General features: G+C 35.3%; 1 protein-coding gene across 4 annotated transcripts in view; it reads right to left on the reverse strand.

Moving 5' to 3' along the window:
• The window catches only part of LOC150106301 (transmembrane protein 230), a 150,796-nt gene that overhangs the window by 98,844 nt on the left and 25,872 nt on the right, over positions 1-26,080 (reverse strand). For all 4 annotated transcript variants that reach the window (XR_016548298.1, XM_090392334.1, XM_090392333.1 and 1 more), the window contains exons 2-3: positions 20,764-20,868; positions 13,322-13,471 (exon numbers count right to left, since the gene is read on the reverse strand). Coding sequence is in view for 3 of the 4 variants with exons in the window: in XM_090392334.1 (XP_090248460.1) it covers positions 13,322-13,471; positions 20,764-20,850 (237 nt within the window). In the remaining variant the exon portion in view is untranslated. The remainder of the gene's footprint in view (positions 1-13,321; positions 13,472-20,763; positions 20,869-26,080) is intronic.

Below are 26,080 nucleotides of genomic sequence, written 5' to 3' on the forward strand. Positions count from 1 at the left end.
ACTTAATATGCAGACAAGTTCTTCAAAAAGGAAACATGAATTAATAAAAAATTTAAAAAAATGGAGGATAAACAAAAAAAAAATTTTTTTAAAAAGGAACTACATCTAAAAGAAAAATAACTAATAAAAAATGTAAAGACAGAGAGGGTTGCAGATTGTAAAATGAAAACTCTTCAGGCACAGAAAAGTTTATGGACTATGGAGAACCATCTCATGCTAATAAAGGAAAAGCAAGAGACACAATTAAAGAAAAAAGAATAAAGTTAACGGGAGATGGTAAATCCCATTTTATTTTATAGCCAGGTACGAAACTCGGATCAAATCCATAGAGTTTCATGCTGAAAAAACTATTGGCAAGCCCAAGTGTAAGTAATCACTTGGGTAGGACAACTCCAAGCAAAGGTGGAGCAAGCTCCATCACTAACCTTAATATTCTCTCATAATGTAAAACCCAGCTCTTAAGAGATGTATATTTACTGTTTTACATTATGAGAAGAGATCACTACCCAGACTGGTTTCAACCTTTTTTGTGGTCTCATCAGTGAGTAGGTAGACCTGGAATATCAAGGTTTTAAGTGAACCGAACTTACATATACCTCTACTATAGAATTGCTGAACTAGTGTAATCCTATATTGTTATTACTACGATAATAAGCCAAAAGGCTATTTTACCGGTGACATAAGTTAAGTTAAAGGGAGATGGTAAATCCCGTTTCATTTTATAGCCGGGTATGAAACTCGGATCGAAATCCATTGAATCCATAGAGTTTCATGCCAAAAAAAACTATCGGCAAGCCAAAGTAAGTAATCACTTGGGCTCACCGATAGTTTTTTCGGCATGAAACTCTATGGATTCAATCCGAGTTTCATACCCAGCTATAAAATGAAACATGATTTACCATCTCCCTTTAACTTAACTTATGTCGCCGGTAAAATAGCCTTTTGGCTTATTATCATAGTAATAAAAAATAATAAAGTTTACTGATTCAAAGTTTTCTTGATATAGTTATCATCTACATGAAAAGAAAATAACTAGCTTCCAAATCAAGAACGATAGGCATGAAATTGAAAAAATGGAAAGCAACTGTAAAAAAATGGAAAACAATTTACAAGAAGCAGACTACATAATTGCTCCTTCACAGATTGAAAAATTCAAGAGGTTCATCCAAAATCTAGAAGTTAAAGACTTACAAGTCACACTTCACTAATCATAGCATCTCCTTTCTGCATTGTTTCATTAATGTGCGAGGATTCCACAGGCAGATTAAACAAGAAACCATATGGAAACTTATGCTATGCCATAATGTCAGGTTTTGTTCCTCCAAGAAACATATTTCTGCAGATATAAAGATATAAAAACTTTAACAGAGAGATATCCACTTCTTTTTTATTAGAGCTTTGGAAGATTTAACAGGGCTGGAGTAGAAGTTCTTATTCTTGCCCCTCATCTTGGTTCATTCTGTAATATCCAAAGAGATGCAGAAGGGAGAATCTTGACAATTGACTGGAAATACTGTGGATCTGTCATAAGGTTTATAAATGTTTATGCTCCATCCAATGGAACAATTAGATGAAAATTTTCCAGGAACTGGAGCCATATTTATACGGTGCCCACTACATCACAGCAGCTAAAGACTGGAATTGTACTGAAAATCCCACATTAGAAAAAAATGGGAGGACACTCCAGGAGTGAAAAAAGTGGGATATGCACAGTTAAAAATATATCTCAACAATGCTCAACTAGTAGACATATGGAGGATTCGCAATTCCAGGCTTATATGTACATGAATCAAGGTATTGGTACCTATCATGATTGAATGTATATCTTTTCTTCCTTTATAAATAAGCTAATTCAGATAAAACACCTTGACATTAATATGTCAGATCATAATCCAGTTCTACTTAAATTTTGCTGCATGGAACAAATAAAGATCAGTTCTGGAGCATGGAGACTTCCACAAATTTTTCGTTGATCTTTTCAAATAAATACCAGACTCTCTGTTCATATTGGAATAATGTTACATGGAATTGGGATTATTATTATTTGACACCTCCAGGGAGTCCAAAGACTCATTGAGAGAAGGTACCTGCTCTACAACTCTGTCTCACTTAACCCACCAACTGACTGCAACTACACCAACGCCATCTACCAATGCCACTACCACTATGAAATCCGTTCCAAAGCGTGGAGAAGGGTTCCATGTGAACACCAGTTGAACATGTGTCAGTTGGTCCTAAGGGATAGGAGAACTGGGATATGCGATTACAATTCAAATAAACAGTAAAACAGAATATGGTGGAATGGGAAAAGAAACAGGCTTTCCTCAAAAGAAAATAGTTGAAAGAACTGCATAAAGAGAGAAGCTGGTTTGCAATAAACCAAAACAATGGTACAGAATATAGCAACAACAATAAAAATATTATAGAGATAGAAGTGGAAAGGCGGAAACAAGTAGAAGAAAGAAATTTTAAAATAAGAATACAACAGCACTTAGCAGATTGCCCTTTAGCTGCATTCTTCAATAGACAATTCACTAAATTCTGCAAACAAGGGACTACACTGAAATCTATGTTGATGGCGAAGACATGTCAACCACTCAAGACATGCTTGACTCCTTTCAAAAACACTAAAAAATCTGTTTGAAGACAATAGTACTGTTGGAAATTATAACACCATCATCATCAAATTCCTAACATGTACCCTCAAGGAGTGTACATGATATGATATGTTGTAAAAAAAGAAGTATCATGGTTATGTACGAGTTCATTTTAAGGCGTTCATCATGTATAAGAAGTATTGTAAAGGTGAACAGGTTGTCCCAAAAGAAAAGAATACCAATTTTTTTTTGAGGATAAAGATGTTATGGATGTGATGTGTTCATGGTAGAAAAAGCTAGACAAGTCGACCAAGTCCAAGAAGAGAAATATGATCTTGACTGGAAATCCTACTATCAAAGGCAAGGGGAAGTGAAGTGAAATCTTGCTTTTGAGATATAAGACAGAACTGTGTCATAGTAGCATTTTATTTTCACTAGACTGTTCTTGTTATACAGGAGAATAGCAAGATCAGTGCTTAAGATATTGATTATGAAAGATCTTCAAACTTGGATAGTTTAAGCACTATGGTGTGTCAAATAAAGAAAAGGAATGGAGCATATTCCATCCCTCTCTATCAGAAAATCCAGGTGTGAAGATCATTTATGGAAAGAAGGAAAAGTGTTAATGAAAGCTAAGAACTCTTAGATAGCTCAACACTGAAGGGAAATCTAAATAGAAGAAACTACCCATTATTGGCATGCAGCAAAGGACTAGGGATGAAATGGAAAGGAAATTACATAAAGTAAGCCATAAGATAGTAGCCAGATAAGGAGCTTCTATACAAAAGAGGCCTATATTGCTCTTGGAAATGTCAAGTCCAATCATGGATTTCTCCAAAACCTTTTCACAATGTATACTTTGACTTGTATGCTAATGCTAGAAGTATTAGAAACAACAAGGAAGAATTTTTGGTCTTGGTTGGCACTTCCAGGCCACAGGTTATTGGTCATTAGTGAAACATGGCTGACAGAAGATGATATAGCTATTGGGATAGAATGTGAGGGATATGGTGTGTTCAGGAGTGACAGGGATAATAAAATGGGGGGAGGAGTGTTATTGATGATAGCTCATGAGCTACAGCCAAGGAGAATAGAATTGGAACTGCAGGATAGAGAAAAAAAGCACATTTGAGGCTATTTGGTGTGAGATTGACTAGCAGAACAAAATATACCATTGAGTGCTGCTATAGACCAGGTGATGGAATAAATGGTGGAGATAGTATGCATAAGCAAATAGAAGAAATGAGTGGAAGGAGAGTAATTATTATGGGAGATTTCAACTACGGTAACAATGATTGGAAGGAGGAGAGGACACATGGGAGGAAGGAATTGGATTTTATGCGGTTATTAAGGGATAACTATCTGCAACAGCATGTAATCAAAAATAATAAGGGTCAGAGAGTGCTTGACCTAGTAATTGCATCTGAGAATTTGGCTGTAACGAATATGGCCACGTTGCCACCAATTGGTGAGAATGATCATAGGGTCTTGAACTTGGGAGGTGGCTAAAGGTGTGGAATTTACAATTAAGACAGGGTACATGTGGAATTATCAGGTTGGTAAGTATGACAAGCTTAGGAGTTTGATTGGTGTCAGTACCATGGCATGTAAAACTGCAAGGGCTGGATGTTGATAGTGCATGAGAGGCGGTTAAGAAGTGTTTGCATGAGGCAATGGTTGACTATACCTAGAGTCTGAATAATAAATCAAGTAGGGATTAAATGGATGAATAACACCATTAAGCTTGAGCTGTAAAAAAAGAAACTACTATGGAGGGAATTTAAGGAGTAAGGTGACCGGCAGGCACATGAACAGTATAAAGCGCAGGCCAGAAGGGTAACGAGTGTGGTAAGAAAAGCAAAAGCGGATTATGAAAGAACATTAGCCGTGCAGGATAAAGAGAATCCCAAACAGTTTTTTCGATATGTGGCAAGTAAAAGAAAAAATGTATATGGCAGACTGATTTTAAAGAATGCCAATGGTAGGGAGGTAACCGAATCAGTTGATATAGTTGAATTACTGAGCAAGCACTTTGCAAGAGTATATCATCCAGGTGGTGACATTGCAGGAATGAATGAACCAATAGCTTATACGGGAATTCTGAATGAAGAGGTGAATAGTCTATTACAAAACCTTAATGTCAATACATCTGTGGGATTGGATGGTATACCACCTCGTGTCGTATGTGAAGCGGCTAAAGAATTGTCAGTGCCCTCGACCATTTTGTTTAATTTGAGTCTCGGGTCTGGGTTAGTTCCGAGGGGGTGGAAAGAGGGGGAAATAGTTCCATTGCATAAAGGAGGTCCCAAGAATGCTGTTGTAAATTACCGACCGATCAGCATATCAGGAATCGCTGTCAAGGTCTTGGAGAAATTAGTCAAGAGAAAAATACAGGATTGGATAGATGAAAATGGGATACTGTATAGGGTACAGCATGGTTTTGTGAAGGGTAGAGCATGCCTCAGTAACTTGCTCACGTTTTATAACACAGGGGCAGCTGAACTGGATAAGGGTAATGGGTTTACAGTGATTCTACTGGACCTTGCTAAGGCCTTTGACAGGATACCACATGGAATTCTAATCAGTAAACTGCAGCATATGGGGATGGATATAGGGTTGGTGAGTGGATAGGAAGGTGGTTGATGGAGAGATATCAGAGAGTGGTTTATTCAGGAGTAGAGTCCAAAAGATGGCCTGTGACTAGTGGTGTGCCGCAGGATTCTGTTCTTGGACCATTACTTTTCAATTTGCTCATTAACGATATAGGAAAGGATTTGAGGAAGTGTTCATTTGTTTGCTGGTGATGCAAAGTTGGGTAGAGCAATAGTGAGTGCATAGGATGTCAAAATTTTGCAACATGATTTGGATAGTTTGGAGGACTGGGCTAAGGAGAATGGATATCAATTTAATGTGGCCAAGTGTAAGGTTATGCATTTTGGGGCGAAAAGATTAGCAGCAGTATATCACATTGGTGGAACCGTACTCCAGGAGATTGACAAGGTTACGGATTTGGGAGTGTTGGTGGATAGGGAGTTGAAGTTTAGGGGGCACATCGCAAAAGTGGCTAAATCAGCTCATCAAATCACTTGGTTGCTGAAAAATACTTTGACAAGCAGAGACAAACAGATTATTGTTCCTCTTTATTGAGCCTTGATAAGACCCCAATCTAGACTACTGTGCCCAGATTTCAGCACCAGGGTTTCTTCTTGAAGGATCCAGAGACGAGTGACCAAGATGATAGCAGGTCTATGGAATGAACCTTGTGAGAACAGGTTGAAGATTTGTGGTTTGCAGAAATTGGTTGATAGGCGGAAAAGGAGTGATATGATTGAGACATTCAAATTACTGAAGGGTTTCTATAAGATTAATTCAGAAAATATTTTTGAGAATAGGACTGGTGGTGGGAGGACTAGGGGCTATACATGGAAGCTGGGCAAGGGTGTTAGAGCTAGGTTTTTTACTTGGAGAGTGGTGAATGAGTGGAATAAGCTGCCAGAGTCTGTTGTGAGTGCCATGACTGTGAATGAGTTCAAGGCGAGGTATGATAGATACTGTGTGAATGTCGAATAGTTGTTCTTGACATGATGTTAGGGCCTCCGTCGATGAGTCTGTCGACTCCTTGGAGTTGCCCGTAATAATAATAATAATGTATGATGTGGAACAATAGTGGTATAATCTATAACAGTGTAATCGATATGCATTCTGCCAATTACTAAATAGCAGGCCTCCAGGTAGTGAAGAAGTTGGTTGATGGTGACCTCCTCTACTGTTATCAAGAGGAATGGACCGAAATGAGCACAATAGGACGACAATTTATACAGATGATATAGGATAAGTCTTAATTGTGAAAAAAAAAATTTTTTTTATCACAACTGGGGGATACTATCTGAACCAGAAGAACATCAAAGCTACTAAAGATTTTTTCTTAACATCTTTCTAATGCATGATCATAGGAGGCATACAGTGGATTTTTCTTGAAATTAGGTGATTTGCCTTAATCATCTATATAAGAGTTGGAGGAGAAGACTGATATCAAGCCTTATCTTTGAGTGATGTTACAATCTGGATATGAGAAACATGGGGCATCAAAAGACAGAAGTTGCATTCAATAGTCTTAAAACGACGGAATGGAACACTTAACTGTTTAAACAAAAGTCAAGTTTTCTGTATTTGGCCCTTCTGAAGTCTGATATAGATTTGTTGATGGATTTTTTTTTACAGATGCTGCAGGATACATTACAGGCTGAATACAAAGCTAGAGTTAACTTCACTTGAAATATGCTGAATTTAATCTTAGACTGTGGTGAAGAGTCTTAAATGGGGTGGAGGATTAAACCTTAATTCCAGCAAGGTTTATTTCAATTATTTAGTCAGAGCAGGTGTCTGGATCAAGGAGATGCAAACAGTAATCAGACCACATAAAGAAGAAGGAAATCACAGGTCAAACTATCTGGTACTGTTTCAGTACTCAAGGATAAAAGATTGAGATTGACATTCTATAAAAAGTAAACATAGACAAAGTTATGGTCTGGGTTACAAAGGGAAGAGCTGTGAAGAATAAAAGCCTAGGATGTGTGTTGAGAGAATGGGGGGGGGGATTATCTGGTATTCTGGTAGATGTGTAGATAAGATATAATTTATATGTAGATGGTATTTTGGTAATTAGGTAGATAATTATTGACAAGTCATTAATAGCAAATACTTTGGCATCTCTTCTAGCTTAATCAATGAAGTTAGAGATGATAGCTGGTTTGATTTGTGAACAGTGAAGTCTCTCTGAAGATTATATCTCTGTTTGGAAAGTTAGACTGCAGAAAACAAAGCTTCAGAGATAATCAGAAGTTAAAGTGAGGACTTTATATTGTCCCCAACAACAAAAATCCTTCAACCAATCAAAATGCTTTTCAAGCATTGACAGGCCTACATAATGTGCACTACAAATGTTCCTTTATTCCAATGATGGCTTTTGCAAAATGGCTTTACTTCACTCCATTCAAGGGTGCTCCATAAAAATGAAGACTGTTTATCTCTTTATATCAGAGGTTAGTGGTTATCAAAATTCATAGGGTGGTAAAGACAGTAGATGCATCCAAACAAAGTGTTTCAAGGAAATTTCAGCTAAAGCAAATCATAAAAAGTGAATTCTGTATTTAGCATTCTCTGATATGGAATGCAAGATTCAACAAGTGCATGTGTAACTATTTTAACAGAGATAAATCATGAAATGTATTTTGGATAGTTGAGGTGGATAATAGCTGTTGAAGGTACTAAGTGCATCATTTATGTTTGTGTTAAAGCAATTAATGCTACTGAAGCAGATATAGAAATTTTTTTAATGTTTTTTATAGATTTTTCACGTTTTTTTTTATTTGGGGTTATATTATTGGTGATTTTATTTTAGTAAATTTTTTGTTATTAGAAAAAGATTAGAGGTAGATTAGAAAATTACAAGAAATCTGCAAGTCTTAAAAAAGAATAGAAATGGGGGATATTATAAATCCTTCCTTATTTTATAGCTGAATATAATGAAACATACAATGTTTCAAAAATAGACCAGAGTGCTTATGAGCATACAACCCTCAGCATTGGAGTTTTCTTGGATTATATTCACCTTTTATTAGTACTATTCTGATTTCAGAGACCAGATAGAACCCTTAAGAGAGCAAAAATTCTTTGTTTAATACCATAGCAATCCTATATCAGAGAGTTATATTTTTCATAAGTGGACTCTCACGATCAATGCATAATGATCTTTGGCTTATTTTTTTTCAAAATGTTTTATGTTTCAATATATTCTACTATGAAATAAGGAGTATAATATCCCCCATTCCTATTAATCTATTTTGCCAAAATAAAGCCTTTTGACTCTTTTAAAAAGAATATTTGTATTAATCTATATATGCTAACTCTCTGACTCTCTCTCAAATTTCTGGAACACCTTCATATTGCAAGAAAATGGATGTGAGTATGACTTCCAAGTGTTTTTTGGATATGCTTTCTAGTTCAAAGAAAAGTTAACATCAATTCAATCAGATGTCATTCGAGGAAAATATCTGTGCATACTCTTGCACAACAGTTAAACAATTTCAAGTTTATAGTTGGCAATGCGTTGAAGAAATGTAAATCCACAGGTAATAATGGGCATAACTTATAGCCAGATAAGCATAAAATACTAACTGGCAGAAGCTAATATACCTTGAAAGGCTAGTTATTTCATCTCACTGTCAGACCTTAGAGTATCAGTGTTTAAAGAGTAGTCCTAAGCAATTCCATAAATATCACCATAACATGTAAAAATTATATGTTATGAAGTACTCACAAGAGAGCTGCTGCAAACAAGCCATTGTTAACAACAATGAATGTATATAATTAATTGTCATGGACTAAGGCCCACAGAAGATGGATCATGGAAAAATGAATATCAGTTCTGTGAAGTGATGTTACAAGCTACAAACACTTCCAGCTTTAACTGAACTCCACAGTTGAAGTGTTTGGAGGTTGCAATGTAATGATGCAAGGTAATGTAATAACGTAAAGGTGGTATCTTGTGGTATAGATTAGATTACTTTTCATCATTATCATAATGAATGGAATCTGCATGTTCCACTTGATAATTTTACAGCACTAATCACTACACTTTCACCACAATAATACTTACAAAGCAATCAGTGAAAACATATGATCTGATGTTGTTCCTTTCAAATGGATAGCACAAACCTGTGAAAATGACAATCTATAGGATGAACTGGGATGCAGAATTCTAGGATGGACCAGGCGGCTTACCTCTTCAGTGAAATACTAATATTATAAAGGGAGAGTGGAGCACAATACTACTAACTTTTAAACAGAAATTACTAGAAATTTTCCACAATGCATTGAAGCAGTTATTGGCCCAAGTTGAGACAAAATGTTGGAAATTTCTGTCGATAGAGGCATTTTGATAAAATCCACATTCCTAAGATTTTTGGAAGAAATATTTATAGATTTTTCTCTCCTATTGCTTACATATTTATATATGAGGTTAAGCAAATTCATGGTTTTTATCTGTGTTGTTTTCTTCCTTCTTTTTATGGCTCATAGTGAAAATGAATACAGGTATTGCAAAGTGTAAAAGAAACATATCAGCAAATCAGTTCAATGAATGAAGGTCAAGTAATCATCATTGGGAATGTTAACCGAGAACATAGATCACAAACAGAAAAAGGCACATAGGAGGAATTTACATAGTTAATAAGGATAAACAGAAGGTGATGTAAAGGATATTAGATTCGAAAGTGCTGGATTTGGTGAAAGCATCAGAGAATTTGCCAATGACCACGGTTGCATGATCACTCTCCCCATTTTCCCCTTCAAGTTCTAAGTAATGTGGAATTTTTGGTTAAGAACAGTATATATATATATATATATATATATATATATATATAACGCCACATCCACTGAGCTACACAGGCTCTTAGCCTGTGTAGCTCAGTGGATGTGGCGTTTGCACACCACCGCACTTGGCCGCACGAAGGAAGTCTTGGTTTCGAGTCTAGTCGGCGACTAGAGGAAATTTTTCTAAGCCTTTTTTCGACTGGTTCCCGAGTTAGTCGATCTCTGGCATGGGCAAGCAGGTTTTTCCTCCTGGAAACTCGGGTTTTTCGTCCTGTAAACTCAAGAAAATCGACCGTAGAACCCACATTATTTCAGACATTAAATATAGTGTGTTAGGGTTAGGCACACGAGATGGCGGCACATTTGAGCCGTCTCTCTTCACTGCGCACCGCTTAATTAGTGATAGCCTTGGGCCATCTGTCTCTGATTGGGTACCAGTGGAGATTGAACTGCCCACTCAGTCTCCAAAAGTTAGATAGGGGCTAAATGGCCTCGCCTACTCCCGTATATACGGGAATAAAAAGGCGTTAGCTGATTTTATATATATATATATATATATATATATATATATATATATGGAACTATACAATAGATCATTATAAGATCATCCATTTTCTAGGATATAGATCACGTAATAATCCTAGAAAATGGATTGGAGCAATACAAGGAAACATAAGAAAGAGTCAAAGAAAGTAGTACAAGATTTTTCATCAGAAAAACTAGAAAGATCAGACAAGAGTTAAATAAAAGGGTAACATAACTAATATGTTACTCTTCTATACAAAAAGAAACTGTTATGGATAGTATATAAGAACAAATGAGAAGAGCAAGCTCATGAACAGTACAAAGCAGAAGCTAGAAGAGTGACTGGCAAGTAAGAAAGACAATATCAAATTTGTTATATAGAGTAAATTATGCCCACAGTGCTAAATGTTCAACAGGGTTACAATCTTTAATGTCGTACACTAAACTAAGATTATCTTTTCTTTCACAGCATTTAATTTGAGATTAAAATGGACTTGTTCATTTGTCTTACTTCCACATGGTATTAGTCTCCATAATTTTGCCTTAATCTAAATTAAAATTAACTGACCAAAGCGATTATTTTGTTAAAGCTGAAATGGCAATTAAAAAGAAAGCACAATTTTGGAAGAACTTTATTAATGAATACTGAGTAGGAATGTATCAGCTGAAAAATAAATAGCTGAGTGATCATTTTACCAGAGTGTATCATTCATAGAACACGTATAAGACAGATGGCAATGTCTAAAACAAATTCTTTAATTTGACGTGGAACTGGAAAGGTCTCATGAGAGATGGCAAGATAGACTGATTATATATTAAAAAAATCCAAGTTACAAGTAGCAAATTAAAGACTGAGTAAGTATCTTTGAATAGAGATACTCAGTCTTTGAAAAATAAAGCAACAGACAGGAAATTACTGTATCATGATGTTACTGGATTTTGGAAAAACATATGATGGGATAGTACATGGAAAGCTATTACGTAAAATGGTGTAAATGAAGAATGGATATAAAGCAATACGAATAAGAGAGTGGCTGATGAATGCCATCAGAGAGTAATATATGATGAAACATAACACTGAAGAATGCAGGTGACCGGTGGTGTGCCAAATGAATGCATGCTTGGACTATCTGTTTAATTTGTATGTTAATGGTAACACAAATGACTTGAAGAGTAATATCCATTTGTATGTTGATGATAATCAAGAGGGATAACAAAATTCCATGTAAAAAAAGACTTTCACACTTCACCAATATCCAGGGGCTTAATACCATTGTCAGCAACAGGAACAACATGCACCACCACTTACAGATATCTAAACATGATGTGTCATTCATCTCTGAACTTCAACTGATGTCCTCTATGACTAGTTCACTTGAACTTTCCACATTATATCATGCATGATACCTTCAGTGACTTTGTCAGGTCTAATATTTCATGCCAAACATCATCAGACCTGGAATCACTTTTATAGATCTGCATTGGCTGAAGGTTTAAATGCTTCAGTTTTTTGCCTTCATTTGCTGCCTGCTCTCCTAATTGTGATGACCACACTGATCTCTTTGAATATCTATCTACCTTGGAAAGGTTGATCACAATGCAATCGTATAACCCAAACAATGAGATAACATTTCTTGAAGATTTCAACATCCATAATCCTTGTGTCTAGATCTGTGCTCAGATCTGGTTACTTGGATTTAAAAGGGATGAAATAATCTTGGAGAAGGTGCAGAGATGGGTAACAAAAATGATATGGGGACTGTACAACATTGATTATGAGGATAGACTAAGGGCATGCAGACTGCAGAGTTCATTGGATAGAAGGCAAAGGGGTGGGGGGTATGATCAAGACATCTAAGCTGTTGAAAAGTTATTATTGTATTAATATTGATGAGATTTTCATATGGTAGAATGAGGGAAAAGGAGCAAGGAAAAGGGTCCATCCCCCAAAGTTGCAAAGGAGGCAGTGAGTAAAGGGTAAGAAGTAAGTTTTTTGCATGGAGAGTGGTAGGAGCATGGATCGCATTGCCTGAGAGGGTAGTGAAAGTGCAGACTGTGGATGATAGACTTTATGTTGACCTCTCAGGATAAGTCTTGTGACTCCATGAAGGTCAGAAAAATAACAATTCTGATGATTTCCCTTCTCTAACTTCAGAGCAAGTTGGAAGGGAAGCTGAACTGTTTGCCATAAGTAATGTTCTAATGCAATCCATTAACCTACCTCCAGTATTCCAGATAATCCTGCAATTTTCACAACACCTTAGTGCTCTTTCTTGACCAGCTCTCCCTTCAAATACATTGCTGTTAGCTCTCTCCTCTTGGCAACCTGACCCCTTAGCCACATTTTTTTTTCTCTTCAGTCATAGAAAAATGAAACAACCTCTAGAAAATGTAGCTTATAATTTAAAATGTAAATAATTTGCTAGTCATACCTTAAGTAAAAGGGGAATTCTATTTAAACAAAGGAGAGTAAAGATTAAACAAGTGAACCATAATACATGCTTTATATCTTTTTACATGGAATAAACAATAAAAAGAAAATAATATATATTTGTGTATGTGTGAATGCAGAGAGAGAGAATTTCTTCTTTTTTTTTAATATGGCATAAATTATTATAAAGACAAATAGGAGGCAATCTAGTATATACTTATATATTTACTTATAATAGATCAACATCCGATATTCTGGATAATCACTGAACTGTGAATTCTGTTAGAAACTCAGAAAGTTGTTAACTTATTAGCACAGTTGTTTATTTAACTGAAAATGTAATTAAAACAAACAGGGAAAAAAAAAAAAAAAAAAAACATGACACTGACATTACCGGATGATTATGAGAAATATCACAAGAGGACATTGCACATATGGAACGGAAGAATGAACAAATTGATGAATAGTCAGCATCACTTTCATGACCTTGCGAACCATCAACCTCATTTTCAAGAGTGGTTTTCATTTGTGTAGGCAGAGGCACCTGAATGGGAATAATTTACTAAGAAAAGTCTAACTAACCAAAACATTTCATTAGAAACTATCAAATGACATCGTGATATTAAAAATATGATAATATTTTGTTAGCAAGGAGATTTGCCACCTTAAGTGTATTAAGGTGGCAAACTCTAGCCCTGAATTCCAAATTATTCCTGCAGGTTGCGAGAGACGTGAAATTTGTCAGTTCTCAATGCACTGATACAGTATAAATTTTTACATCTGATATAATACACTAGTGGGATAAAATACATAAATTTTAATACTACTTTGTGCCAATCCTCTCAAATATATTCAAATTAATATTCAAAGTTTTGGTGCAAAATATTCACTTATGCATTCTGGGTTCATTATACAGCAGCACAGACTTACATCCAAAAACTTTTTAACTGTCATGACTTAATACCTGGATGAATTTACAATATCTGATCTTCTTCTATAAGAAAAGTGTTCTTACAAGAACACTTTTTTTAAATTAAATTATACACATTTAGTATAATTCCAGATATAAATGTGTTGGGATACAATGGTGCATCTTGTTTTAGACACAATCATCACTAGTATCCCATCATGCAAAGTACATATCCTTATGGACATCCTTCCCATAATGCATAGCATTATAATGTCCATAAGGATATGTGCTTTGAATTATGGGATACTAAGGCAAGTGATGTGAAGTCATTAGCCTCTGCCGTTTTTGTTTGTAATCCTGCTATTCCATGCCATGTGTTTTGCGTTTAAGTCGCCACCTATTATTACTGTTTCATTCGAGTTATCCAGTCCTGAAGTTACTTCAGGTCCAAGTGTTTGCTTACACTTGGATAAAGGATTAAACCAAGAATATAATTTCTTGGCATCTTTAATCCACAGTATAAATTTTATACTTGCTTATAAGGTCGGTCAATTGGTAGAGCCTATGCTACTAATGGCTCAGCAAAAAGTTAAGCAAGTTTGAGCGCAGTTAGCAGTTGGAAGGGTATCAATCGTTCAACGTGTTCACACTCTCCCTCGATTAGTCTTTGGACTCCCTGGAGATGTCACATAATAATAATAAGCAAGTGCATAAACTTCCAATATCTGTCTCTAATCAAGAGTATTTTAGTAATAAGGTGTGACACCTTTTGGCTACTCGTATATGGAAACATGACTCTTGAATTACTTAAACCTTGCTATCAGTTCTGAGTCTGGCTCCCACTGATGATACCTGAATAAAGGTTGAAATTGGTATGGGTGGTGACCCTTCCCATAATGCATTGCATCATACGTCCATAAGAATATATACTTTACATTATGGAATACAAAGGCAAGTGATATGAAGTCATTAACCTCTATATATTATTATTATTATGGGTATGTCCATGGAGTCAATAGACTCATTGCAGGAGACCCAAACTATCAAAACAATATTTATCGTATCTCTTCTTGAATTCATTTACAGACAAAGCACTCAAACTGAGTCAGGCAATGCATTCCACTCATTCACCACCCTCCAGGCAAAAAAAACCTCGTTCTCACACCCTTGTTAACCACACTTTTCCTTAATTTCTAGAAATGACCTCTTGTTCTTCCATCACTATCACACAGCTGAAACATTTTCCCTGCATCAATCTTATAAAAACCTTTTAGTAATTTAAATGTTTCTATCATATCCCCTCTTCTCTGCCTATCAACCAACCTCTGCAATCCACAAGTTCTCAATCTATCAATGTAGGAAGCATTTTGTACATCACTCACCAACTTAGTCACTCTCCTTTGAACCATCTCCACAACCTCCTCATCTCAAAGGAATCCAGGTGACCAGATCTGAGCACAGTAATCCAAATGTGGAAGTATCAACGTTTTATAAAGGGGAATAATAACCTCTTTATCTCTGGATGTTAGTGTGTTCCTAAATAACCAAGTAATCCTATGTGCAATCTTGGACACCTTAGCAATGTGTCCCCTGAACTTCATCTCCCTATCCACCAACACCCCCTAAGTCCCTAGCCTCATCAATTTCTTGGATACCGTTCCATCAATGTAGTACACAGCTGGTAATCATTTAATCCCAAAATGCATAACTTTATACTTTTCCACATTGAACTGACATCCACTACATTTTGCCAGCTTATTTAAATCATCCTGCAAACTCTCAACATCGGCTTGATTTTTTATTGTGCTACCCAACTTTGCACCATCAGCAAACAACTGAACATCTATCTTTAAGCCATTTCCTATATCATTTATGTACAAATTAAACAACAATGACCCAAGCACAGAGCCCAGAGGCACACCACTGGTCACCTGCCTCATCCTGGACTCTGCTCCTCCATACACCACCTTCTGGTATCTCTCCCTGAGCCATTCTCCTATCCATATCACCAGTTTAGTATCCATCCCCATCTGCTCCAATATGCGCAACAGTATTCCATGGGATATCCTGTCAAAAGCCTTAGCAAAATCCAGAAGTACCACTGTGTAGTCATTTCCTTTGTCCAACTCAGATGTCATTCTATTATAAAAAGTTAATAACTTGCTAAGGCAGGATCGACCTTTAACAAAACCATGTTGGCCCCTATAGAGTATCATATCCTGATCTACCCATTCTTGAATTTTGTCTTTAACCAACTTTTCCAATACTTTTACTACCACTCCCAAGATGGTGATTGGCCTGTAATTAACTACTGAAGTTTTAGAGCCACCTTTATGCAAAGGAACTACTTTGCCTTCCTTCCACTCCCTAGGGACCATACCAGAGTTCAAACTTAAATTAAATAACCAAGTAAGAGGCATTGCCAAGTCCTGAAGTTACTTTAGGTGAAAACTTTGTTTGTTTACACTTACTGGATAAAGGATTAAACCAAGATACAATGTACAATACACAAAGGATTTTATTGGATAAAGATTTAAACCAAGAATATAATTTCTTGGCATCTTTAATTTAAATTCTATATATATTCTTTTATTTTTTTTTACATGCATTAAGGGCTGCAGCCCCTCCAGTATAAAATGGAAGTTCCTGTTTTATTATTGGCATTCTTAAATTTTTATATATTTATCTAAAAACTGTTATTTTCTTGTTTGTAACACAATACTGCTCTATAGTATTTGATATAATTCATTTTGTAGCAATAGTTGTATTTTGCAATAGTCCATGTGCTGTGCAGTCTAGGGCTAGTATCGGTACTGGCAAGTATACTCAACACTGGACCTGCATTCAATGCAGACCGTGCCAAACCGCTACCTAGAAAGGATAATGCGAGATTTACATGCAGTATGGGCTGGTAGCATTGCAGTCCGAGATACATGGCTACTACAAGAGCACAACACAAATTAACATCGTTGTCATTAAAACAGATCTAAAAACTGTTATTTTCTTGTTTGTAATACAATACCGCTCGATAGTATTTTATATAATTCATTTTGTAGCGATAGTTGTATTTTGCAATAGTCAGTGCACTGCAGGCTAGGGCTAGTATCAGTACTGGCTAGTATACTCAACGTTAGAGCTACATTCAATGCAGACAGCACCAAACTGCTACCTGGTGGGGGTAATACATGATTTACATGCAATTTGGGCTGGTAGCATTGCAGCCCCACCACTACAAATTCTTACAAGCCACTGTTTAATTCATAATAAAAACTAGAGATCAGCTCCAGTTGGACTGGTCATAACCACCTACAAGTTCATTTGCCATTTCTTCCATCCAGGATAAAGTAATTTTCAGAATTTGCAGAACAGTAAAGATAGCAAATATTACAGGAGCAAGGAGATTTTGCGTCAGAGAAGATTACAAGGATAGGAATATAGAATATATATTATTGGTCATAAGTTATGGTGGATATATATATATATATCATTTGTGTTTACTTATATTTCACCGGCACATATGCAGGTGAAATAGAAGAAAATTTTCTTGTGTGTAAAAGGTGTTTTTCAAACAAATGTTTTACATTAATCATTTATGTTGATTATCACAATATTGGAATGAGGTTGAAGAGTACAGTCTCTTAGATATGTTGCTCATACTGTAATACCCAGTTTCCTAACCAAAGTATAGCCTCAACAGTGTGTGTCCCCTCCCCCCAACACACCATTACTAAACTTCCACTAAGCAGTTTGGCAGAGGTGGTGATACGGGATTTCAGCATCAGTTGCTCAAGAAGCCTCCTGATTTATTATCAAGAAGTTTAATCTTATGTACGATCTAACAGCCAGCTCTTGCTCAACTGTTTTACCCTTGAGAAAAGGAAGGCTGGGGAGAGATAAACTGAGGCCTGATCTAGGTGTTGGGCAATGAAGGTATCTACCACCTGGCGAGTCATTAAAAAAAAAAGCCTTTATGATAGCAATGCTCACCATGGAGGAAGATAGTGTCTGCTAGACAGGAAGAGGTTATATGTTGCATATAACTGATGACCCAACAAGGTTTGAAAAATGACTCTCTGCTCAACTTGAAATGCAATCACAGAAACAAATGTTAAACTTCTTAAAGAACATGCAAGTCAGACATACCTGTCAAAATGAATAACAGTTTAACATATGTAAAAAAATAAAAGATTTACTGCCTCTAATACTCAGTCATTTGTTATAAGAACATTCTCAGAGAGAACACAATTAGGATCACTAAAACACAACATTTAGAATGTGATGTGATGTGTCATGTAGCAAGCATTTACTATTCAAGTCTTGGTCACAACTGCACAAGAAAAAGAACATTATGTTACAGTTAGAGAAATGATGCAGCAATCAAAAGAAACAAATCTAATATCTAATACATCATTATACAAGGTATTTCAAAAGTAATCATCCCAGTTAAAGCCACTGTAATTTTTAATTTAATTTTTGCAGACTGTAACAGATCAATCCAAATAATTTAAGGATAGAATCCTACAAGTATAAGCCACAACAATGAGCCAATCATCATGATGTATACCAAAAATAAATAAAAAAATCTTCAAATTATTGCTATGCAAAGTAAATTTTAAAGGCAATACAGTAATCAAAGAGCACCAACTGCTCAGATTTGGTTGCCCAATTTGAGAAATTAGGATGAATAGGGATCAGATATGTATAGTCTATTGCATGTATAAGAAGTAGTTATAAAGCTTCTTGTGCATATAACATATAAAGAAGTACTGCTGTTGCATTTTCAATAAGATACAGCAATCCCTCAATTAACACATCTCCAATTAGTGCATTTTCAATTAGTCTTTTTTTTTTCTATACCCAAATGAAATTAATGCGCCTCTAAACTTCAATTAGTGCACCGAATATACATCTTAAAAATAAATGTTACAAATTTAAAAAATTTTTTATGGCTAACTATTTTAAAAAAATCACTCGCCAGGAAGAAATAATTTAGTTATCGATTTAAAACATTTTACCAAGTTATTTTTTAATGACATACCACACTATTTCCATGTACACTATGTTCCAAATTTACTGCCAAAATTTATGTTGTCTGTTAATTACATAGCATTTTGCTGATCATATGTCATGCCTCCTTTGCAATTGTTTTCCTTACTTTTTTATTTTAAAGTATTTTCCCAACCTTTAATCATGAGTAAAAGAATTAGTGAGCAAAAAAGTGGAAGTGTGAAAAATATTTTAAAAAGTAATCTCACTGGAAGAAAAACTTGAAATAATAAAGAAAAATGAACAAGGCTAGTCCAGAGCAAAGATAGAACAAGAACACAAAATGGGTAAATCAACTATGAGAACAAGTTTAAGCAAAGCTGCTGAATACAAAGAGAAAGGTAAGGCTCTTCAAGTTCATCATGCATGCAGACCACTCGAAATCAAAGAATTATAATGATCGAATTAGAGACTTCTTTCTACATGGATCGAAGATTGTAACCCAAAACAGATATCGCTAAGCACTGACCTTATTAAAAAAGCATTAACTCTCTTTGCAACCTTGAAAGATAGTGTTATCAATGATGGAAAAGAATTCCACGCTAGTGTTGAGTGGTTTGAGAATTTCAAAAAAAAGAAATATAGCCTACATAATGTTCGAATCACAGGCTGCAGGTGCAGATAAAGAGGTGACCACAAATTATCCAGATTTTGAGCAAAATTGTGGAAGAGGGCTATTGTGGCCAACAAATATTTAATGTAGATGAAACTGGCCTTTTTTGGAAGCAAATGCCTTCCAAGACTTTTCTGGGCAAATCAGAGAAGTCTCAGCCTGGTTATAAAGTTGAATGAAATTATTGCTAGCAATAAGCGAGCCACTTGGAAGCACATTCTTCCACATTGTGCAAATGATTTTAGAGGATTTTCAAATGAAATGGATAATATTGTTGAGGAAATTGCCAACATCGGTGTGAACTGGGTTTTGATGAGATTGACAATGATAACATCCAAGAGTTAATTAAATCTCATTCTGAGGAATTGAGTGATTCTGACCTGCTAAATTTAGAGACATACCCTAATTCTTTTATAAAAAAATTAAGGGTCAAAAAAGAAATTTGAGGAACGAATTATACTTTTCCCTACAGGTAATTATAATTGATTAGTGTGTTTTCAATTAATATGCCCGTTTTAAAGAACGCATTAGGCGCATTAATCGAGGGATCACTATACTGCTGATTGGGTCTCGAAATCTGCTAGTCTAGTTTCACTCAACCTTATTTGCTATATTTTGCTGTCAAATTAACTTGCCACATTTCTTAATTTTAAAATAAACAGATGGGTAATATTAGGGACTAGTTTTTGTCAAAGGGAAAAGCAAAGCTGGTAGGGACTTCATTTGTCCCATGGACTGTAGCCTTGCACAACCTTGGCTGAAGTTGGTTTGCTGATATTTAATGTGCAGACACCACACTCTCAGATAATCACAAATAAACCAACTACATAATGTAGACTGCAGATTGGCAAATTCATCAGCATATTAAACAGATTTTTAAAAAAAAATATTTCAAGCTTCTTGTAATAATACATATTATACAGATTTCACATAATTAATGTACAATCTATATAATATATAGTATTATATAAAAAGCATCTCAACTTTACTCATTTTTATTTTTAGAAATACAAGCATATATATGGATTGACATATTTTGTATGATTTACACCATTTCTTTATCCACTGTCTATATAACTGAATCAAGAGAAATTTAGAAATATTGCATAGAGAAAAATATTGTTTTAATTATACAACTAAAAATCATCAACCTCAAATTAAGTTTGTCTAAAGGTTTTGGATCTAGCACTTCTTATATACTCCTTTATACAATCAACAACATACATTAAGCAAACTATATTTCAATTCACTTTTGAAGCAGATTTACCTGAAGATCAACATAACCATCATCAACTTTGGCCAGTCGATGGTAACGTACATTAGTAGAAATAGTAGTTGCATTTTTTTTGGCCATTGCAAATTACTCCATCATCTAAAATTTAATGAATAAATGTAAAGCAAAAAAGTGAATTAATATTAATTATTATCTATAAAAAAAAACATCAGTTATAACAATCTAATATGCTGAAGCTAACTTGAACTTTTAACTGACATATTAAAGTTAAAATTCATTTGTAATCATTTATAAAAAAAAAAAAATTTTAAAAAGATGTAGACTGCAGATTGGCAAATTCATAAGCATAATAAACAGTTTTTTAAATAAATATTTCAAGCTTCTTGTAATAATACATATACAGATTTCACATAATCATTATTATCACCCCAAGACCTCATGGAGTCAAAGACCATCTAGGAGGTCCTTTTATCACACACACAGCTCATCATACCGTGTCTTAAACACACTCAAACTCCTTGCAGACACCACACTCTCAGACAAGACATTCCAATCATTCACAACTCTGCACAAAAAAAAAAAAAAAACCAGCCTCTCACTCCCCTACTCACAAACTCTTTATACAGTTTCCAGGGATGACCTCTGGTTCTTCCCCAATCTCCCACTATTTTCTGTAGAACTTCTCCAGCTTCATCATATAACAACCTCTTACCAACCTGTAGGTCTCTATCATATCTCCCCTCTTCCTCCTGTCCACCAGACTCTGCAAATTACATTGTCTCAATCTTTCCTCATACTCGACATTCCAGAGTTCAGAAACTACCTTAGTCAGTCGTCTTTGGACCCTTACCAACATCTCTTCATCGTTCTGAAAACCAGGTAACAAATCTGGGCACAATAGTACATGTGTGGCCTAATCAAAGTCTTATACAACGGAACAAGAATCTCCCTACTTCTACACGTCAGTGTCCTCTGCATCTGGGAATGATGTCATTACTAAATTTCAGATCCTTATCCACTACCACCCCCGGATCTCTTATTTCCTCCACCTCCAACAATAAATCCTCACCAAGCATAAACTCTGCATCCCATCTTTGTTTTCCAAATTTTAAAACCTTATTGGCAAGAACACAGAAAATAAATATCAAGAAGGTGGCAAAATATTTTGGAGATTGTTGAAGAAGCTTAGAAATGGAGGAAAGTGTGCTGTAAAAGGAGTGAGAGATGATAAAGGTGACATGAAAATGGGAGAAAAAGATATCCTTGAAGTATGGAGTAATTACTTCAAAAAATTGCTAAACGAAACAAGCAGTGACAGTACAGTGGTAAAAAAACACTCAACAGGCATACAGTCAGGAATACATATCCATACTTGAAGTAGAAAAAGCCATCAAAGGCCTGAAATGTGGAAAGGCAGCAGGAGTAGATGATATTCGACCAGAAATGCTGAAGTATGGTGATATAAAAGTCTTGCAGTGACTGCACTGCATAGTTCAGAAGGCCTGTACAGAAGGGCGGATTCCCGATGATTGGAGTAGAGCTCTCATAGTACCCATATATAAAAAGGGAAATAAAACTGAATGTGAGAATTACAGAGGTATTTCCCTACTGAGTGTTCCTGGTAAGTTATATGCAAATATACTTGAGAAAAGATTGAGAAGAATTGTAGAAGAAAAGCTTGGCGAAGAACAAGCTGGATTCAGGCCAAATAGAGGCTGTCAGGATCAGATCATCACTTTATGACAAATAGTTGAGAAATCATGGGAATATAATAAAGATCTCTATTTGAGTTTTGTAGATCTGGAAATGGCATATGATAAGGTGCCAAGAGAAAAGCTATTCAATATGCTACAATTATATGGTGTAAATGGGGCATTATATCAACCAATATTTAGTCTTTATATAGGAAGATGGTTTAATGTTAAATCTGGTGTGAGACAAGGATGTACGTTATCCCCTCTGTTATTCATTATCTATATGGATCACATTATGAAGGAAAGTGGTATTAAACATGATATCAAAATTGGAGATGTTAATATCAGCTCTTTGCTTTATGTGGACGATGTTATACTTATCAATAAATCTTCTACGAGTCTGCAAGATTCCTTGAATAAATTGAATAACTGTTGTAATAGATATGGTATGAAGGTCAGCAATAAAAAGACAAAGACAATGAAAATAGGCAGAATCGTTGAAAATGTCAACTGTGTTGTGAACGGAGAACCTGTGAAACAAGTAAAACATTTCACCTACTTGGGCACGATTTTTAGTGAAGATGGTAAATTAAATATGGAAATAGACAACAGAATCAATAAAGCTATTATAGCAGGAATTCAATTGAATAAATTCATATGGAAGAAGAGAGAAATTAGTCGGAATTTCTCTCTTATCTGAGAGCTGGGTCAGAAGTAAAACACTTGACCAACTAGAGACCACAGATTTGAGAATCCTGAGAAAGATTAGAGGCGTGAACAGATGGCATCAATGGCAATATCATATTAAAAATGAGAATATTACGAAAGAACTTGACATTGTCGGCATCCAGGAATGCATTAGCAAAGCTAATCTCAGGTGGTATGGTCATTTAAACAGAATGGGCGAGAAAAGATTGGAAAAACAAGTATTCTCTGCCAGGTTGGCAGGAAAACGACCCAGAGGAAGACCAAGATATAGGTGGATTAATACAGTACAAAGTGCCTTAGATGACAGAAATATAAGATCTTATGATATTGGAGTCTTGACAAGTAACAGACTGATCTGGAGGAAAATTGTAGATAGGAAGTTAGTAATGATGTAGATTTTTCATGTAGTACTATCATATCCTGTACACCTCTTGAGGGTACATGGCAGGAATTTATGATGATGACATTTTACAACATTGAACTCGCATCCTCATTTCCATGCCCAATCACTCAATTTATTCAAGTCTTCTTGTAAGGCCACAACATCTTCACTACTCTTCATGGTTCATCCCAACTTTGCATCATCTGCAAAGAACTAAATATCTCCATCCAAATCTTCACCAATATCATTAATATACTAGTTAAACAGTAATGGCCCCAAAACTGACCCCAGAGGCACTCTACTAATGACTTTACTTTTCCTGGATATCGCTCTCCCATACACAACTTGTTGATACCTATCAGATAGCCAGTCTCCAATCTAATGCACTAATTTAATATCCAACCCCATCTGCTCTAGTTTGACTGTGAACTTATCAACGTATCGCACATGTTGTGAACAAACACTGACGTGTTTCGCATGGTCTTCATTCATACACGATTTTTATAGTCTATATACCTTGTAATTGTTTAATGTTATGTTCTTGATAAAAATTTTATTACATAAAAAATAATAATGTCGTCCAAAAGAAGCAAGTCTGATTCTTCTACGGCTAGTAAGAAAAGAAAAACATTGACTTTGGAAACAAAACTCAACATTATTAAGGATTTTGAAGGCGGAATGAAAAGTTGTGAGCTAGTAAAGAAGTTTCATTTACAGGAATTTACCAATCATAAAAGAAAGGTTTACAGATTTTGGAGAACATAGATTCTAATGAGGAATGAATTGTAGCCAAAAGGTAAGGAATAAAAAAAATCATTAGCTTGGTATGAAGAAATTTTGCGTGACAAGAAAAAGACATTATGCCATCAGACGAATCTATTAGATTTTATGAAACCATTGACATCAAAATAACTTTCTTTTTTTTTATTTATGTACGACAAACTACAATTATGATTATATTTCTTAAAAAATATAGGTGTTTTTGTAAAACCTTTTTCCCAATTAACTAATATTTTGTATGTTTGTATATATAAATTACATGCAAAATTATACCCCGAGTTACGCGAATTCGACTTGCATGCTTTTTGTTGGTCCCACCTGCTGCGTAACTTCGGGGTATGACTGTATATTATTGTGTATCCTTCTCCTCTGTACAAGAAAGCAGTCACTTTATTGTAATAAGTAAGTAGATTACTAAAACATGACCTCTTTAGCAAATCCATGCTGTCCATCAAAGATAATACCATTGTTGTCAACCCAATTCTGGATCCTAGTTCTCACAAGCTTCAACAACTTAACCACAACACCTGACACACAGATAGGCCTATAGTTTGATGCTCGCGTTCGATCACCTCCTTTATGGAGTGGCGCAATCTTGCCCTCCTTAGGAACTTGACTGAGTGCAAGACTAGTATTAAAAAAATATGTAAAAGCAGATGTCAACTCCCTGGTACATTCCTTCAGAATACGTGATGACATATTATCAAGTCCCACAGCCTTATTAACATCTAATTTACTCAACTCCCCATACACCTCTTGCTCACTTACAGTCAGGCTGTCCTCCCCATCATCGACTGCTCTTAATCTCTCCATGAAGTCATAGTGGAAATTAGTGATCCACTGAACCATAAATAACAAAATGGAATATGAAACATCTTTTGCTAATATCTTTATGATGACTTTTTTTGTTTTGTAATGTTGTTTTTATTATTATTACTTTGTAATATCTTTGTTCTATAAATATTATTATTTGCAAATCTTCATAGGTTGGGTTGTTTTGAATTATAATCAAAGCAACTAACACAAAATCAATGGCTCTTAATCACAGTTTGCTTGTTTTGCAGGAGGAGGTGTTGCATCATCTAATATGGACTTTCTGCAGAATTGGAGATGTCAAGCTTAGCTCTTTGCTTTATGCAGATGATGCACAAGTCTCCAGGATTCTCTAACTAAACTGAATAACAGCTGTAACAAATTTAGCATGAAAATCAGCAATAAATAAATAAAATGAAAATAGGCAGGAGAATAGAAAACTTCAGCTGCATTTTGAATAGAAATCATATAGAACAAGTAAAATATTTTAGGTATTTAGGTACAGTTTTCAGTGAAGATGGCAGGTTAAATCTGCAAATTGACAACAACAGAAAGATGGTATGGTGGGTAGCCAGCTGAATAAATTTATATGGAATAAGAAAGAAATTAGCCAAAAAACCAAATTAGCAGTATACAATACAGTGTTCAAACCAGTTTTAAGTTATGGATCTCAGAGTTGGGTTAGAAATAAGGCCCTTGATCAAAGACTAGAGACCACAGATATTAGGGTTCTGAGAAAAAATAGGGGAGCGAACCGATGGCATCAATGGAAGAATCATATTAAAAATGAAGATAATGGAAAGGAACTTGACATTATTAGCATTCAATAATTTGTCAGTACAGCTAATCTAAAGTGGTATGGCCACTTAAATAGAATGGGTGAGGAAAGGTTAGCAGGTGTTTGATGCCAAGATGGCAGGAAACACACCTAGGTGGATTGATTCAGTCAGAACTGCCTTAGAAGAACAAAATG

This window comes from Typopeltis vanoorti, chromosome 5 (assembly GCF_054136105.1).
Source record: "Typopeltis vanoorti isolate ZY-2024b chromosome 5, IOZ_Tvanoo_1.0, whole genome shotgun sequence".
Classification (NCBI taxonomy): domain Eukaryota; kingdom Metazoa; phylum Arthropoda; class Arachnida; order Uropygi; family Thelyphonidae; genus Typopeltis; species Typopeltis vanoorti.